The following is a 14,940-nucleotide window of genomic DNA, read 5'->3' on the forward strand; positions in this document are numbered from 1 at the left end:
GGGCGGGAAGGGAAACGGCTCAGCCCTGTGCACTGCTGTGACTGCCATCCTCAGAGCCACAACCAGAGCCGGTGTGAGCGATGAGGTGCAGCTGGAGCCCACGTGTCTCTTCCTCACACGGCCCTGCAGACCTTGGGTTCTGCCTTGCTGTCATACACCAGGACCAGACCCGTGTGTCAGATGGGCACCACTGCCCCATATCCCCCCTCTCTGGCCCCGCCGTGGCTCTCGCCCCGCAGACCCCCAAGCACTGCAGTGGCTGCTCATTACCCACTTTATTCATTAACACAACCAGGGCCCCCACAGGGTGGGCGTGGGGCTCACGCTGCCTCAGTGTTGCTTTTCAGCCTCTTCTTTCTGTTCCTCTCCTTCCTCCTCCTCTTCCTGCTGCCCTGTCCCCCTGAGTTGGAGGCGATGGGGGGGATGGATGCGGCGTGGCTCAGCTCCCCAATTCCAGAAGGGCTCTTCTTCAAACTTTTCCCCTTCTTCCTCTTCTCCTTCATCCTTTTCCTCGCTTTCACCGCTGGGGGATCCAGGGGTTCCCCCCCAGGCCACGCCGCCCTGTCGATGAGCTCCCCACCAAACTCATACAGCACCGGCTCCTTGGGCACCGCCACGGCCACCGTGTTGTACGCCCTGCACCTGGGGACAGCGAGACAGCACGGGTCAGAGACAGCAACAGCAGATCCCAAACCAGGGGGTGTCACTCACCACACGTAGAGGTACGGCTGCACGCACTCCTCCTTGTAGGCAAACTCGAAGCACGGCACCTGGATGACGTTGAAGAACGCCTGTCCCACCACGCGCGACGCCGTGTCGTTCACCTGCTGCAGGCACTCCTTCAGCCTGCACCCAAAGGAGGGTCAGGAGGGGGAGAACCCCGCTGCCATCCCCCCTCAATCTCAACTATGGGGGTCAGGGCTGCTCACCGGCGGTCGCAGTCGCAGTGGCTGATGGTGTGCCAGCGCAGGTTGCGGTAACCGTAGCGGGAGGTGAAGGGGTGGATGACGTGCTGGCAGTGGTCATGGTCACGGCAGCAGCGGTCGGTGTCACGGTGCTCACCTGTGGGGTAAGGGCTGAGGGTAGGGCTGGGGAGGGGGCTGCGTGCAGCTGGGATGGTGTTGGCATTGGGGATGGGGATGGGGGCTGCGCTGGGTGAGGATTGGGATCGGAAGTGGTGGCGGGATGGAAAGGAGCAAGATTGGGGCTGGGATGGGGTCAGAGTTGAGATAGGGTCAGGATTTGGGCTTCAGTGGGATTGGGGGTTGGGATTGGGGCTGAGATGGAATTGGGGATGGGATTGGGACTGCGATGGAGTCGGATAGGGGCTGGGATGGGGTCAGATTTGGAGATGGGGTTGAGATTGGAGCTGGGATGAAATGATGGAGATGGATGTTGTTGAGATGGATGATGTTGAGATGGAGTCAGGGATGAAAAGGGGTTGGGATCAGGGATGGGATGGGGTCAGGAATGGAAAGGAGCAGGATTGGAGCTGGGATGGAGTCAGGATTGAAATGGGGTAGGGATCAGGGATGGGATGGGGTCAGGGATGGAAAGGAGTAGTACTGGGGCTGGGATGGGGTCAGGGTTGAGATGGGCTCAGGATTTGGGCTTGAGTGGGATTGGGGGCTGGAATGGGGTTGGGATTGGGGATTGAGATGGAATTGGATAAGGGATGGAATGGGGTCAGAGTTGGGGATGGGATCAGAGCTGGAGATGAGGTCAAGATCAGAGGTGGGATGGGGTCAGGGATGAAATGGGGTTGGGATCAGGGATGGGATAGGGTCACGGATGGAATGGGCTTGGGATTGGGGATGGGTGGCTGGAGAAGCCACATTGGGTAAGAATGGGGATCAGAACTGTACCAGAAATGGCACTGGGATCAGACTGGGATGAATGAGGGCAGGCAGCAGGATGGGGATTGGGGCTGGATCAGCACCACCCTGCTGATCAGGATGGAGTGGGTTGGGCTGGGATCGGTCTGAGATGAGCACCAGGATGGAGACCGGGCCGAGAGCAGAGTAAGGACTGGGTACGGAGCGTGTTGGACAGCAGCAGTGGGGGGATCGCTCTGGAGAGGGCTGGGAGAGGAGCAGCACGTGGGGAATAGGATAGCAGAGAGATGAATGGACAGGGACAAAGCTGCGGATAGGGGTGGAGATGGGTCCCCAGTCGTGTGCTGGGGAGTGGAGCAGCACTGGGGGGGGAGATCTCACCATGGGGTGGGTTTAGGCACAGCTCCTTACCCAGCTGCTCGTAGCTGTCCGCGTTGCTCCCGGCGCCGCACCACAGCGTCCCGGGGTAGGTGAGACCTCGGCGGGCACGGGGCCGCCCCGACGGGGCCACTGCGGGGCTGGGGGCCGCCAACAGCGGGAGGAGGAGGAGGAAGAGGAGGAGGGGGAGGAAGAGGCAGCGCGGGACGCACATGGCATCGCGGGGCCACCGCTGCTGCGGGGCCGCCTTATAGCGGAGCGCGGCACGGCACGGCCCGCCCACCGCGGGGCGGCACGGCTCGGCTCGGCTCGGCACGGCGCAGCATTGCACGGCCCGGCTCTGCCCCGCGGCAGCTCTGTCCATCCCCGCGTCCCGGTGCCCGCGCATCGAGGCTGCCAGCTCCCCTCCCCGCCCTCTGCCAACCCTCGGACGGAGCCCATTTGCAATCAGGACGCGGCGCCCGTCCCGTGGAGCGGCGCTTTGGCAGAGCTGGATGGTGCCCGAGCGTGGACGTGTGCGGCCTCGAGAAGACCCTGTGTTGGCTCGGACCCCAAATCTGCCCGTGGGGCTGCACCCCGAGCACCGCTCTGGCTCCTCCAAACCCCGCACCCATGGGATGCCCACACAGCTCCCTGTGGGGATGTGCAGGGGGCTGGGGGTGTCACACCGGGACGGCTGTGGGCACAGCTCCCTGCTGGCCCCATCCCAGCTCCCCGCTGTCCCAAGGCGTTGGCAGGGGCCCAGAGCTACGGGGCAGCCCCTGCTCAGCTGTTGCTGTCTGTGACACTCCCCATGACGGTCCCACATTGGGTACAGAGCATGCGCAGGGACACCAACGGGGCGATCGGAGGGGACATTAAGCCCTATGGGGTGTGAATTCACCCCTTGGCAAGCCAACAGCACCCTACGCATGGACCTGCGCCACGTCCCCGCTGCCCGGGAGAAGGGCTGGTACCTGGCACTGATGGCCCCCAACACCAAAGGTCCCCACTACGCATGGCTGGATCCGTCCCGGCTCTACTGCCATCCGCAAGTACCCAGCGACCACACGGGGGGCACCAAGGGGGTGACACCGGGGGGGGCTGTGAGGACACCCAGCACCTCCATATCTACCTTCCCAGGGCTTGAAGGACTGCGTGACCGATCTGCTGCAACCCTTCCATGGAGATCCCATTGACCTGGTGGCCGGCATCGATGCCATGGGCTTCATTCTGGGTAAGGGGGGGATGCTGGGGGGGCCCCCTATTCTTGTCCCTATGGTGGGTGACAGTGCCATCCCCAGGTGCCGCCGTGGCTGCCACGCTGCATAAAGGCTTCTTGGCCATCCGCAAAGCCGGGCACCTCTGCGTGGAGACGTTGGCAGAGCCCTACACCGACTATTCGGGTCGGGAGAAGGTGATGGAGGTGCGCACCGACACCGTCACACCGGGTGAGCTGAGCCCGTGGGGTGGGCACTCCTGCAGTGGGGCGACAATGGACGCTGGGATACAGCTCTGCCCCTCCCCAGGTATGCGCATCCTCCTGGTGGATCAGTGGGTGGAAACCGGAGGCACCATGCGAGCGGCCATCCAGCTGGTGGAGCGCCAAGGGGGGGTCGTGGCAGGTAGGACGGGCACCGGGGGGCGGGGGGAGCAGCCACAGGTGATGCAGGGGCTGACGCTGAGCCCTCATTGCATCCCGCAGGCGTCGCAGCCATCTGCATCGAAGACAGCGAGGGAGGGCGGTGGATTCGGGAGCGCTACAAGTGTGCCCACTGCGTGCCCCCCCGCTTGCAGCCCCGCTTCGACCAACACCAGATGGGTTGGGAGTGAGGCTTGGCACCGCAACGGCTCCTCCTTCCCGCCCACCAGCCCGACGGCTTCCTTAAAAAGCATAAAAAAATCATTTTATTACAACGAAGGCTGGGGGTGTCCCTTCTGGGGGGGTTTGCATAGCTATGGGATGCCCCCACCCGCCGGGGCCGCTGCTCTTTGGTACGGAGATACGGGGTGCTGCGGGGCTCACTGGCAGCATTTGGGCTTCTTGCGGGGTGCTGACAGGTACAGGTCGCTCTCGGTGCTGCCGATGCCTGCAGGATGGAGGGGTTAGGGTTAGGGTTAGGGTTAGGGTTAGGGTTAGGGTTAGGGTTAGGGTTAGGGTTAGGGTTAGGGTTAGGGTTAGGTGGGTGGGGGTTTAGCCATGGAGGGGGGGTTTGTGGATACTCACGCACGGCATCGCCGATCCGCCGCGCACTGCCGCGTTCCAGCTCTGCCAACACACTGCTCTCAAAGGTCAGTGCTGCCACACGGAAGAAGAAATCCCTCACGTTCTCTCCTGCCCCATAGAAAAAGACTCCTGTGCTCCAGCGGGGGGTCACCTCGCCCCCATCCCCCTCCAGCTTTGGCCATGTCCCAACCTGTGAGTGAGGACACAGCCCAGAACTCTGCCTGCATCTCCTGGGCCACTTTGAGCGCATCCTTCTCCATCTGGCTGTACTGCGCCGGTGTCTGCCAAGGGAGCAAGGGTGGGCAATGGGGACGGCCCCACAGCACAGGGAAAGCCCACGGGAGGGGGACACACTCACGCTCAGGTCCTTCTTGGAGCCCACCAGGAAGAGGATGACGTTGGAGGGATCGTTCTCCTTCAAGGCGTCTGCCAACCACTGCCTGTGGGGCCACATCGCCATGCTGCCGAGCGCTGCCCTCTCGTTTGCACAAAGGAGGTGACACCAACCCCACAGCCACCTCCAGGCCCACTGTATCCCACGTGCCACCTACCGTGTGTGGTCCAGGGATGCCACATCATTGACATCAAAGACGATGACGATGGCTGTTGGGGGGGATGACGTGAGCTACGGGGACAGAGGTGGTCGGAGGGGACGCGGGGATGGTTGGTGGGGATTTGGGGGGGGGGTCTCACCTTGTGCTCCCCGGTAGTAGGTGGAGGCGATGCACTTGAAGCGCTCCTGCCCAGCCGTGTCCCATCTGGGTGGGTGGTAGGGGGGGTCAGCAGGGGCTGTTGTGTGGAGGGGGGGGATGACACAACGCCAGTGCTACTCACAGCTGCAGGCTGAAGGGCACCCCCAGCACCTCAAAGCGCTCCATCTCAAAGTCCACCCCGATGGTCGCCTTGTAGTTCTTGTCAAAGGTGTCCTTGCAAAAACTGTTGGTGGGGGGATCGAGCAGGATGAGCATCAGCCCTGGGAGGGGGAGGGTCCTCCTACTGCAGCCCCCCCCCAGCATCCCTTCCGTCGGGGTTACCGGTTGATGAGGCAAGTCTTCCCCACCGCCAGGTCCCCCACCACGATGATCTTGGAGATCTTGAAGCTGTGGGAGCACAGACATTGCAGGAAGGGGGAGCACAGTCGGCTCCCGGGATAAGCACCGCTTTGGGGGACCACCCGCACCCCCCTGCAGCACAACACCCCCCATCTCTCCGCCCCTCCCCTCAACCTCCCCCCCCCCCCCGCCGCATTCCTGTGCCGTGACGCAGCCCTGCAGCGCCGCAGCCACGCGGCGTCTTCCTGCCGGGACCCCCCAGTTTGTGTAGGGCGGACAAACCCATGGACCTCCCCGTCCCCATCCCAGCCTCACCCCACAGTGCCCGTCCGCTGCTCCTGGCAGGCGCTGGTTACACTGGAATGGAATTCGGGGCGGGTGTGCAGGGCGGCCTCCTTCCGAAAGCACTGCGGTGTGTGTTTGGGAGGGATGGGGGGGGAAACAAAGGGGACCCGGTGAGGCTGTGGGTCGGGGAGGCCTCCCCCCCCCCGGGTGCTGTCCCCTCCCCACTCACCTGCGGCAGATTGGCCACCACCCTGTCCCTGCGCACCGGGGCCAGCACGTTCATGGTGCCCCACGGCCGGAGGGATGGGATGGGCGGGATGGAGCGGGGCTGAGGGAACCGCTAGGCCTGCGGAGATGGGGTGGGACGGGGGGAGCGGTGCTGTGGCTGTGTCCCAGATCCTGATGTCACCACGTCCCCAAGTTCTGCTGTCTCCATGTCCCCAAGTCCCACTGTCCCCATGTCCCCAAACTGTGCTGTCTCCACGTCCCCAAATCCCGCTGTTCCCCATATCTCCAAATCCCACTGTCCCCTTGTCCCCACATCCCACTGTCGCCAATTTTCTCTGTCCCCATGTCCCCAAATTATGCTGTCTCCATGTCCTCAGGTCCCATGTCTCACTGTCCCCAAATCCCACTGTCCCTGTGTCTCTAAGTCCTGCTATCCCCAGGTCCCACCATCCCCACGTCCCCAAACCCCACCATCCCCACATCCCCGCAGATCCTGCTGTCCCCGTGTGCCCACGTCCCGCTGTCCCCATGTAAAGCATCCCGGAAGGCGCCCATCCCCACGTCCCCACCTCTCCCCATCCCGCTTATCCCCACGTCCCCCCGGGTGCCACTCCGGCACACAGCCGTCTCCCCGTCCCAGCTGTCGCCGTACTCCGGCGCCGCACCCCGGGGTTTCGCTGTCCCTCCTCCCAGCTGTCCCCTGTCCCCTCCCGGCGGTACCGAGGGGCGATCCCCGTTCCCCCGCCCCTCCGGCTCCGCTCGGTGCTCAGCGCCGCACACTCCGCCCCGGAGGCATCGGCGTCCACGCCCCGCCCCGACCCGGGAGGGGACCGGGACTACAATTCCCATGATGCCCCGCGGGGGAGCGACGTGCGCACGCGCAACACAGGCCCCTCCCCCAAGACTACCCTTCCCGGCAAGCCCCGCTGCGAGACGGAAGGGAAATCTCGCGAGGTTTGGAGCTAATAAGCCCGTGCGGCGCGGCGAGGGAAGCCCCTTTCGGCTCCTGGCTGCCCAAGATGGCGCCCAAAGCGAAGAAGGAGGGTGAGGGCGGGCGGACGTGGTGGGCTCTGAGGAGGGCGGGCGCCGGGCTACGAGGCCCCGCGGGGTGCGGTGGGGCTGTGGGGGTCGGGCTGAGGAGATCGCGGGGTGCTGGAGGGCCGCGGGGCGGCGCTGGTCCGCGGGCACGTGGAGGGCACGGGGGAGGCCCACAGCGGCCGGCCTGGGCTGGTTACGTGAGGGCAGAGGGGAGAACTCAGCCGGGTTGTTGCGAACGAGGCACTCGCTGCCTGAGGAGCGGTTTGGGCACAGATCGCCCGTCGGGGTGCCTCGTGAGGAGATGCGGCCCGCTGGGGCAGGCGGGGGGCTGCTGGGCACGCAGACCTGCTTTGCGCTGACTGAGCTGTTGTCACAGCCGTGCCGCCCAAGACGGAGGCGAAGGCCAAAGCGCTGAAGGCCAAGAAGGCCGTCCTGAAAGGAGTCCACAGCCACAAGAAGAAGAAGATCCGCACGTCGCCCACCTTCAGGAGGCCCAAGACCCTGCGCCTGCGGCGGCAGCCCAAATACCCCCGGAAGAGCGCCCCGAGGAGAAACAAGTACGTGGGGTGGTGGGCCTGGCAGGGCTTTGTGTGTGGGGACGGCCCCTCTGCGGGTCCTACGGTAAGGCCCTGCACGTGTGCTGCCTTTGGAGCTGAGCCACGTTTTCACTGCAGAGCATCGGGGTGCAAGTGATGATTTCAAGCGACCAAAGCCTGAGAGTTTGTGATTAGAGCTTTTTTGGTAACTGATGTGCCCCGGATACTTCTAGATGATAACTGATGTTTTAAAACTCCTGATGCGTACACACAGCTTCTGCAATCCTTTTTTAAGCTGAGGCAATCTTTGTTGCAGGCTTGACCATTATGCCATTATCAAGTTCCCTTTGACCACAGAGTCGGCAATGAAGAAGATAGAGGATAACAATACTCTTGTTTTCATCGTCGATGTCAAGGCAAACAAGCACCAGATCAAACAGGCAGTCAAGAAGCTGTATGATATCGATGTGGCCAAGGTCAACACCTTGATAAGGTAAGGGGGAGAGCAGTCACCGCTGTAGGAAATTTGGACATGTGTGAGTATGGAATTAAACTCTTTGGTGTTCTCAGTGCTAAAGCTGTGATAAATAAAATCTAATGACTGAACACATCGTAGTGGGAGTTTAAAGTGGTGTTATGTCAGAAAGTTGGCTGCTTCTGGGAGTCCTGCAGGATTTCTGTGCAGATGATGTGAACAATTTTTTACCTCTGAGTAAACTGATGTTTCCAAAGGAACCACTGATGCACACTGTTACAATAGGAATGTGGAATAGGTTGGAGGATTTGTGTGCCTCAGTACTGACACCTCCTGTTCCACTCTAGGCCTGATGGGGAGAAGAAGGCTTACGTCCGACTGGCTCCTGACTACGATGCCCTGGATGTGGCCAACAAGGTGAGCGATATTTGAAGCTGTCAGCTCCCATCTGCTGCCTCAGATTTGCTGTACCTCCTTCTTCTTGGTGTGCACGTGAGGCACTTGTGCTTAGAGCACGCCAGTGCTGCTGCGGAGTAGTTTGCAGTTAAGTAGGATCGTAGGGTGGTTAAGCAAGAACAAATGCTGTCTGATAAAACCTTGTTCTGCCTGTATGAGGTCAGGGGAGTTACTGACAGAGCTGCAGTTCTTCCTCTCCTCCAGGGAGGGGCTCCACTCCACAGGGCTGCATGAATTTTAAAGTACTGAGGAGGATGCAGAAACTGCCTCAGGGTGAAGTGGTGCCTGTTCTAATAGTGTTCACAGACAGAGATGTTGGCAGCGCTCCTCAGAAAGGAGAATGTGCTGTCACAAGCACTGCTAGGGCCTGGGTGAGGGATTGCTGCTGTGCAGGTGGCTCTGCTGCTGGAAATGGCCAGGTGGTTTGGTCTTGATGGCTGTGGGAAGCAGGAGGCTGTGGTGGTAGGTGTTGGAGGTGGGGAAGGTGGCTGTAAGGATTAACGTGAGAGTCACAGTGGAGCAGATGAATACATCAGCTGTGTGAGGCACTGGGCGAGTCTGGTAGGAAGAAGCTTGTTTCCAGAGGAAGGAATCCTGGGGAGATGCAGCTGCATCAGTGATGGTGGAGGCTCTGCCTTTCTGCCACCATAACATCTGTTTTAACATCTTTTGCTTCTTTCCAGATTGGAATCATCTAAACTGCATCTACCAAGGACTGTACAGACAGGATAATAAACCCTGTAAAACCACTGAGGGGCTCTTTGTGTTTTGTGACTACGTAGCCCATGCAGGAGAGCTCCCAGGAAACTGTTGAGGCTTCATTTCAGTAAACAGTGTCCCTCCCTCCCTCCTGCTGAGGCACTTGGCAGAAGCTGGCTGCTCTGAGAGGCTCACAGCGCTGTCCCACACCTCACACTTCATTGCTGGGCTCTCCTGCATCACTGACATGTTCTCTGCCTGCTGTGGGTAATCAGTGAGCTGGCACTCCCCTGAATTGCAAATCGCTCTGTTTACATCAGTAGGATTTCAGAATAATGCGTTTTGCTGCGTAATTATTCGTACCTGTTTGTGGTGCTGGTTCTCAGCATCCTCCAGACTTCCTTGTGGAGCGTGCCACAAGCTGCTCAGTGCCCAGGAATAGGCAGGTACAAACTGCAGCAGAATGCGTGCGTGGTTCTCAACTTCTATCACCTGTTAGCTTAGGCTGCAGGTTTCTCTGGACAAAGCCCTCAAGCAAACCCAATAAAGTGCTTAGTGTAGGTGCTTTTTTTTCCTTTCTTTCTGGCATGATCCATGCTCCCCTCGCTGCAGCGTGTGAATCGCAGCCGGCTTTCTCTGACACAGTTCCTGTTGTGTTGCCTGTGACCTTGCTGAGTTTGCTGTCCTCACCAGGGCTGTTTATAGACTAGCTGCTGCTGTTGCCTTGGCAGTCATTTATTTCCTCGACCAGCTTTTTGGAGCACTTGGAGAGTCACAGGAATGTGGAGCACTGGGTGAGGAGGAAGTAGATGCGAAGCGCGGATAAGCCTGTAGGAATACTTAGCATGAAGTGTGTAGTTTGGCTTTAGGGAAGAAAGCTGTGACCAAATATTGACTGGGGCAGTTGAATTTTTGGGTGGTGGGACACCGGGTTCCCTTCGTGCCTTCTGGGAGTGGTGGAATCCTGAGCTCAGTAGTGGTGAATGGCGAGGGAAGGCTGTTCTGGTTGCCACTGCTTTGGAGGCTGGATAAAGATCTGCTGTGGGCTGAGCTGCACAGCATTGCAGGGACCTGAGTCAGATGTGCTCTTTCTTGGGGCTGGGTCTGATGTTCCTTCTGGCTTTTGGAAGCCACCTGCCTAAAACTCCTGCCTGTGGCCTCAGCGCTGTGTAAAAGGGGACAAGCAGCATAAGGGGCTCTGTAGGTATTAGCCGAGCCCTATGCCTCATCTTTAGCTGAGCTGCAGTTACCCCTCTGAGTAAAATGAGTTCTTTTTGGAGAGCCATATCATGGAGTGAGGAGCAGGTATGTGCTGCAGCCCTCCGTGGCCATGTGGAGGCTGGGCTGGGGAGGATTTCACTTCAGCATGACTTGCAATCTGCCCTGACCCTGCCTCAGCTTAGCCTGATGGCTGCATCTGGCTGGCACTCAGTGTGCATCTTCCCTGTGCTTGCTGCTTGCTCTGGGCTGGCAGCCAGCCTGACCCACAGCTGCCCCAGTGCTGTTGTACAGCTGGAGGATAGGGAAAGCTTGGTCATCCCTGACCCTTCTACGCTGCTGCAGTGGTGTGAGTGTGGGATGATCACTGTGCTGGGAGAAAAGAGAGGGGGAAGGTGATCAGGAGGGAGAACAGTAGGAGTTAACTGTGCAGAGTGTTTACAGGTTGAGTTGGTGCTTCAGCTGCAGATAGGAAGATGAGGCGTAGTGGTTGGGATGTTTTAGTGGTAGAGCTGGGACCTGCTGGGGCAGGAAGAGACCCTGCAGCTCAGCTCAGGGCCTGCTTGCTTCTGTTCTGGCACTGAGCAGGGAGGGGGTGAGTGAAGTGGTTGGTTTGGAACGTGAGTAGATTCCCACCCAGCCCATGTGTGATCCCACACTTTGCATCTCCCCTCTGGCTGCCGGGCTGCTCCTGGCATGCAGCCCCCTGTGCCAGCGACAAAACCAGTGCCCCCTGGGTGTACCTGGCACTGTGGGGCTTTCCCAGCCATCTGGAGGTGGGCTGAGTCCCCCCTGCTTCCACTCGACCTGCAGCACCGTGTCCACGTGAGCTGGGGATGGTGTGGGTAAGCACTGATCCTGCCTTGGAGCAGGGGTTGGACAGGAGTCCCTCTAAGCCCTGCTGCTTATACCAGTCCAGGGTGATCCTGGAGCTGTCGCATCAGCAGGATTTGCCTTCCTAACACTCTGGTTTTCCACAGGACTGCCTGGGCTAGCTTTGGCCCTGCTGCCCTAGAGAGCTGCACCCCTGCTTCCAGAGGGGCTGCTGCCACTGCAGTCAGTCTGGTGTGCTCGTAGGGGGCTGGAGCTGCACAGTGCTGGTGATGGCAACCCCGGGGGGACTGAGTGTGCAGCAATCTTCCAGGAAGAGCTGTGGCCTCACACGGTCTTCCCATGCCAGCTCCACTTCACGTGGCTGCCGGGTGAGTCATGCAGCCCAGCCAGGCTCTGTGCCGCCAGCCCAGAGACAGGAGGGTTGGGGACTGCAGTGGGGCTCAGCACCACTCCTGCTGCCCTCATCTGTGCCCCACGTCCCCACACCTGCTCCTTGCACAGCCCCAGGGCTGAGGGATGTCAAGCACTGAGGGATCTCTGGAAAAATAAATGAACAGAGGGGGATCGGTCTGTGGGAGCGCTAGGACCAAGCATCCCTGGGGGCTCCCTAAACCCAAGTGAGTTGCAGAACTGCATCCTCTCCAGGGAGCTGGGATAACGTCTTTTCCCATGCTCCCACCTCATCATCCTTCCCCCCAGCACCGCTCTACCCCACACAAGAGCCAGCTGAGGCATGCTGCGGCAGCAGTAACCAGACCCATTTAATGCACAGCACACCCAACACCACCACGGGTGAGGCTCAGCCCTTCCCTCACAGACGCTCCTGGCCGCGCTGGCGCAGAAGCCGGCTCGGGCTGCAACTCCATCGACCGTGCCCCCAGCTTTGGTGGCATCCCCACGGCTCGGCGAGGCTGTCGGGCTGGTTCCAGCAGGGTACAGCTTATAGGCAGCAGAGCGGGTGAACGCAGAGCCCGCAGCCAAGGAGCGAGCCCTAAGGCACATAGAGCAGGTACGGAGAGCCCCGGTCCCCAGCGCGCGTGCGGCTCACTCAGTCAATGAGGAACTTCTCACCATCCACATCTCTCCCAGCGGATCCCTTACGCAGGGAGGGGAAGAAATCAGAGCGCAGGAGGCGGGAGAAATACATGAGGATCATGGCGTCGAGCAGCAGGAGGTTGGCCATCAGGAAGGCGCCCTGGCCCTGCACCTCCACGTAGTGCACGAAGTACCAGGTGAGGTAGGCCTGGGGCGCCAGGCGGAAGGCGAAGTACATCACCAGGTTGACGTACTTGTTGGCCTCGTAGAGCGCCGGGGAAGGCACGTTGCTCATCTTCAGCAGCATGCGGATGGTGAGAAAGATGTTGCTCACCTCCACCAGCAGCAGAAGCATCGCCGCCACCAGGAAGCGGCCCGTGATGATGAGTGAGACGAAGGCAGAGATGGCCTGCAGAGGGGGGCACAGCGAGGTCAGCACCCTACGCCCTGCACGCCTCCCTGTGAGATCCTACAACCCTTACAGCATCCAAGCCAGTCCCAGGAGCTGCTTCCCCCGGGACCGACGGTGCTGGGAAGCTCTGCCCTCCCAGCCTGGCTGTCTCCAGGCGCTGGCAGCCGTCCTGCCTACTGCCTGCACAACCCACCTGGCAGGCAGGGTGAGGCATGGGCAGAGCTCCCGGCTGGCTGAGCCCTGGGGTGGCATGTCACCTCCCCACAGGGCAGCGTCACTTTCCCTACAGCCACACTCACCATGGCATGGTGCACCAGGTACTCCCAGGACGAGCGGGACTGCTGGCTGAAGATGATGTCGAGGCTGTCGTGGATGAAGTAGCCTGCAAGGTAAGAGAAGAGCAGGAGTGAGAAGGGGGAGAAGGGACTCGGGGTGCCTGCAGGGAGAGCTATACCCAGGGGGATCCTTCCTGCTGGTGGAGGCGCAGAGGCCCCGGACCAAGTGAGCGCTCACCTGAGGAGAAGCAGACCAGCAGGTGCCCTGAGACGCTGTATCCATCCTGGATGTCGGAGAGCAGCTCCGGGGACTGCCAAAGGCTGCGGGGAGGGAAACGGGGTGAGGCCGAGCGCTGCTGTGGGGGTTCGGCCCGAAGACCCCCGTCCTGCCACGGGGCGCAGGGAGGAAGCGGGCGATGTTTCGCACTCCCGGGCTGTGGGAGAGCCGTGCGCGGGCTGCCCACGGCATCACCCCCCGAGCTCCCATCCACCCCCGATACCTGAGTAGGGCCCACAGCCCGGCGAGCACGGAATGTGCGAAGGAAACGAGGAGGTTCCTCCAACGCCAAACGCGCCCGGGTCGGCTCCTCACGGCTGCGGGTCGGGGCAGGGCCAGAGCCGCCCGTCTCAGCGCCCCGAACAAAGCCACGCTGCCGCCCACTAGGGCGGCCGACGGCGCCCGCCAGCCCGGGCCCATCGCGCCCAGCTCCGGGGCACGGCGCGGGGCGCGCGGCGGCGCGGGCTGCCGGGCGCGGGGCGGGGCTGACAAGGGGCGGGGCCACGAGAAAGAGAGGCGGGGCTTCGCCTGCGGACACGCCCACCGGCAGCTCTGCGCATGTGCGTGGGGATTGCGCGCAATCTGGGCGAGTGGGTGCAGCACACGCGTGTGCAGGGCCGGGGTGGCACGCAGGGTGTTGAAGCGTTAGGTGTGCATGCTGAAACTGATTGCGGCGTCTGTGTGGGCATTGCACGTGGGGTTTTAAAGCGTGCGTGCATGCTGGATGTTGCTCGTGGACGTATGGAGCGCTATTGCGTGGTTTGTGGTGGGCGTTACACACCTGTGTGTATGCGCTGGGCGTTGCACACACCCACACCACGTGTCAGACTGGGATGCTGACTGCAGGCGTGCGACGTGCAGCTGGCGTGGGCCCTGCTCGTGTCCCGGGCGCGGTTTGCATGCCCTGGGTGCCCCCACGAGTAGAGCTCGATGTCGCTAGGTGGCAGCATGGCCCCGTCCCCCGCCCCGGAGCAGCCGCCCCCCATGCGGCTGCCCCATTCTCGGGGCTGCCCGGCCGTGCTTCGCTGCGGGTACAGAGCTGAGGGCGCTGCGCCCACCCCCTCCCGTTCGTGGCTGACCCCGCGCGGGGTCTCGGCCTCGGGGAGGCCCCCCAGGGCAGCGCCCGCCTCCCATTGTCCCCAGTCATCCCAGGAATGTGGGGAGAAGCTGGGAACGGAGCCAGGGCTTGGGCCTCGCTCCTGCTCACAGCCAAAGCGCTGAACCGAGAGCCCCGGTGTGAGCCCCCCCTGCTGTCCGCACACAGCCGTGGTATCCCGCTCCTAGCTCCGGCCGTGGCCCCCGCAGCTCGCTCGCTGCGTTCATCGCAAGGCTGCGGGTTACAGATTAACTCCCCTCGCCTTCAAGGTGGGGCTGAAGAGGGGCCGCGGCTCCCGCAGACCTGCAAAACACTGGGGGGAAGGAGGCGGACGCGCAATGAGTGTTTTGTCCTCTCGCGGCCACCTTAGCGGAACCCGGAAGCGTCTCCATGGAGACGGGAGGAGCCTGGGCCCAGAAGGGGGAGCGATGGAGAAATACGAGCGGATCCGGGTGGTGGGGAGAGGGGCCTTCGGGTGAGGGCGGCCCCAGAGAGCACCGGGCCTGGCGGATGGGGGGGCCTTGCTACTATGGGGGGGGGAGCAGCGCCGGGCCTGTGACACCCCCGAGTGAGAGGCGCAGGCCCTGTTACCATGGCGACGGGGG

General features: G+C 61.7%; 5 protein-coding genes across 5 annotated transcripts; 2 read left to right on the forward strand and 3 right to left on the reverse strand.

Annotated features, from left to right (window-relative positions):
* Positions 1–320: 320 nt before the first annotated feature.
* On the reverse strand, positions 321–2,601 carry PROCA1 (protein interacting with cyclin A1; the record flags this gene model as incomplete). The annotated part of the gene is made up of 4 exons (XM_079545294.1): positions 321–642; positions 712–846; positions 930–1,062; positions 2,247–2,601. The coding sequence occupies 4 exons, from the start codon at positions 2,599–2,601 to the stop codon at positions 321–323; spliced, it is 945 nt and encodes a 314-aa protein (XP_079401420.1).
* Positions 2,602–3,079: 478 nt separating this feature from the next.
* Positions 3,080–4,025, forward strand: LOC306954021 (adenine phosphoribosyltransferase-like; the record flags this gene model as incomplete). Its single annotated transcript, XM_079545067.1, has 5 exons — positions 3,080–3,247; positions 3,336–3,429; positions 3,497–3,643; positions 3,722–3,817; positions 3,898–4,025. 5 exons carry the CDS (start codon positions 3,080–3,082, stop codon positions 4,023–4,025), a joined length of 633 nt encoding a protein of 210 aa, XP_079401193.1.
* Positions 4,026–4,214: 189 nt separating this feature from the next.
* On the reverse strand, positions 4,215–6,039 carry RAB34 (RAB34, member RAS oncogene family; the record flags this gene model as incomplete). Its single annotated transcript, XM_079545172.1, has 10 exons — positions 4,215–4,282; positions 4,420–4,527; positions 4,610–4,700; positions 4,778–4,859; positions 4,971–5,022; positions 5,113–5,177; positions 5,254–5,355; positions 5,454–5,519; positions 5,787–5,878; positions 5,986–6,039. The coding sequence occupies 10 exons, from the start codon at positions 6,037–6,039 to the stop codon at positions 4,215–4,217; spliced, it is 780 nt and encodes a 259-aa protein (XP_079401298.1).
* Positions 6,040–7,003: 964 nt separating this feature from the next.
* On the forward strand, positions 7,004–9,237 carry RPL23A (ribosomal protein L23a; the record flags this gene model as incomplete). Its single annotated transcript, XM_079545296.1, has 5 exons — positions 7,004–7,028; positions 7,399–7,579; positions 7,875–8,051; positions 8,381–8,450; positions 9,173–9,237. The coding sequence occupies 5 exons, from the start codon at positions 7,004–7,006 to the stop codon at positions 9,185–9,187; spliced, it is 468 nt and encodes a 155-aa protein (XP_079401422.1). The 3' UTR covers positions 9,188–9,237.
* Positions 9,238–12,287: 3,050 nt separating this feature from the next.
* On the reverse strand, positions 12,288–13,659 carry TLCD1 (TLC domain containing 1; the record flags this gene model as incomplete). Its single annotated transcript, XM_079545046.1, has 4 exons — positions 12,288–12,684; positions 12,987–13,069; positions 13,201–13,283; positions 13,463–13,659. The coding sequence occupies 4 exons, from the start codon at positions 13,657–13,659 to the stop codon at positions 12,289–12,291; spliced, it is 759 nt and encodes a 252-aa protein (XP_079401172.1). The 3' UTR covers position 12,288.
* Between the last annotated feature and the right edge of the window lie 1,281 nt (positions 13,660–14,940).

This window comes from Tetrao urogallus, assembly GCF_951394365.1.
Source record: "Tetrao urogallus genome assembly, chromosome: 20".
Taxonomy (NCBI): Eukaryota; Metazoa; Chordata; class Aves; order Galliformes; family Phasianidae; genus Tetrao; species Tetrao urogallus.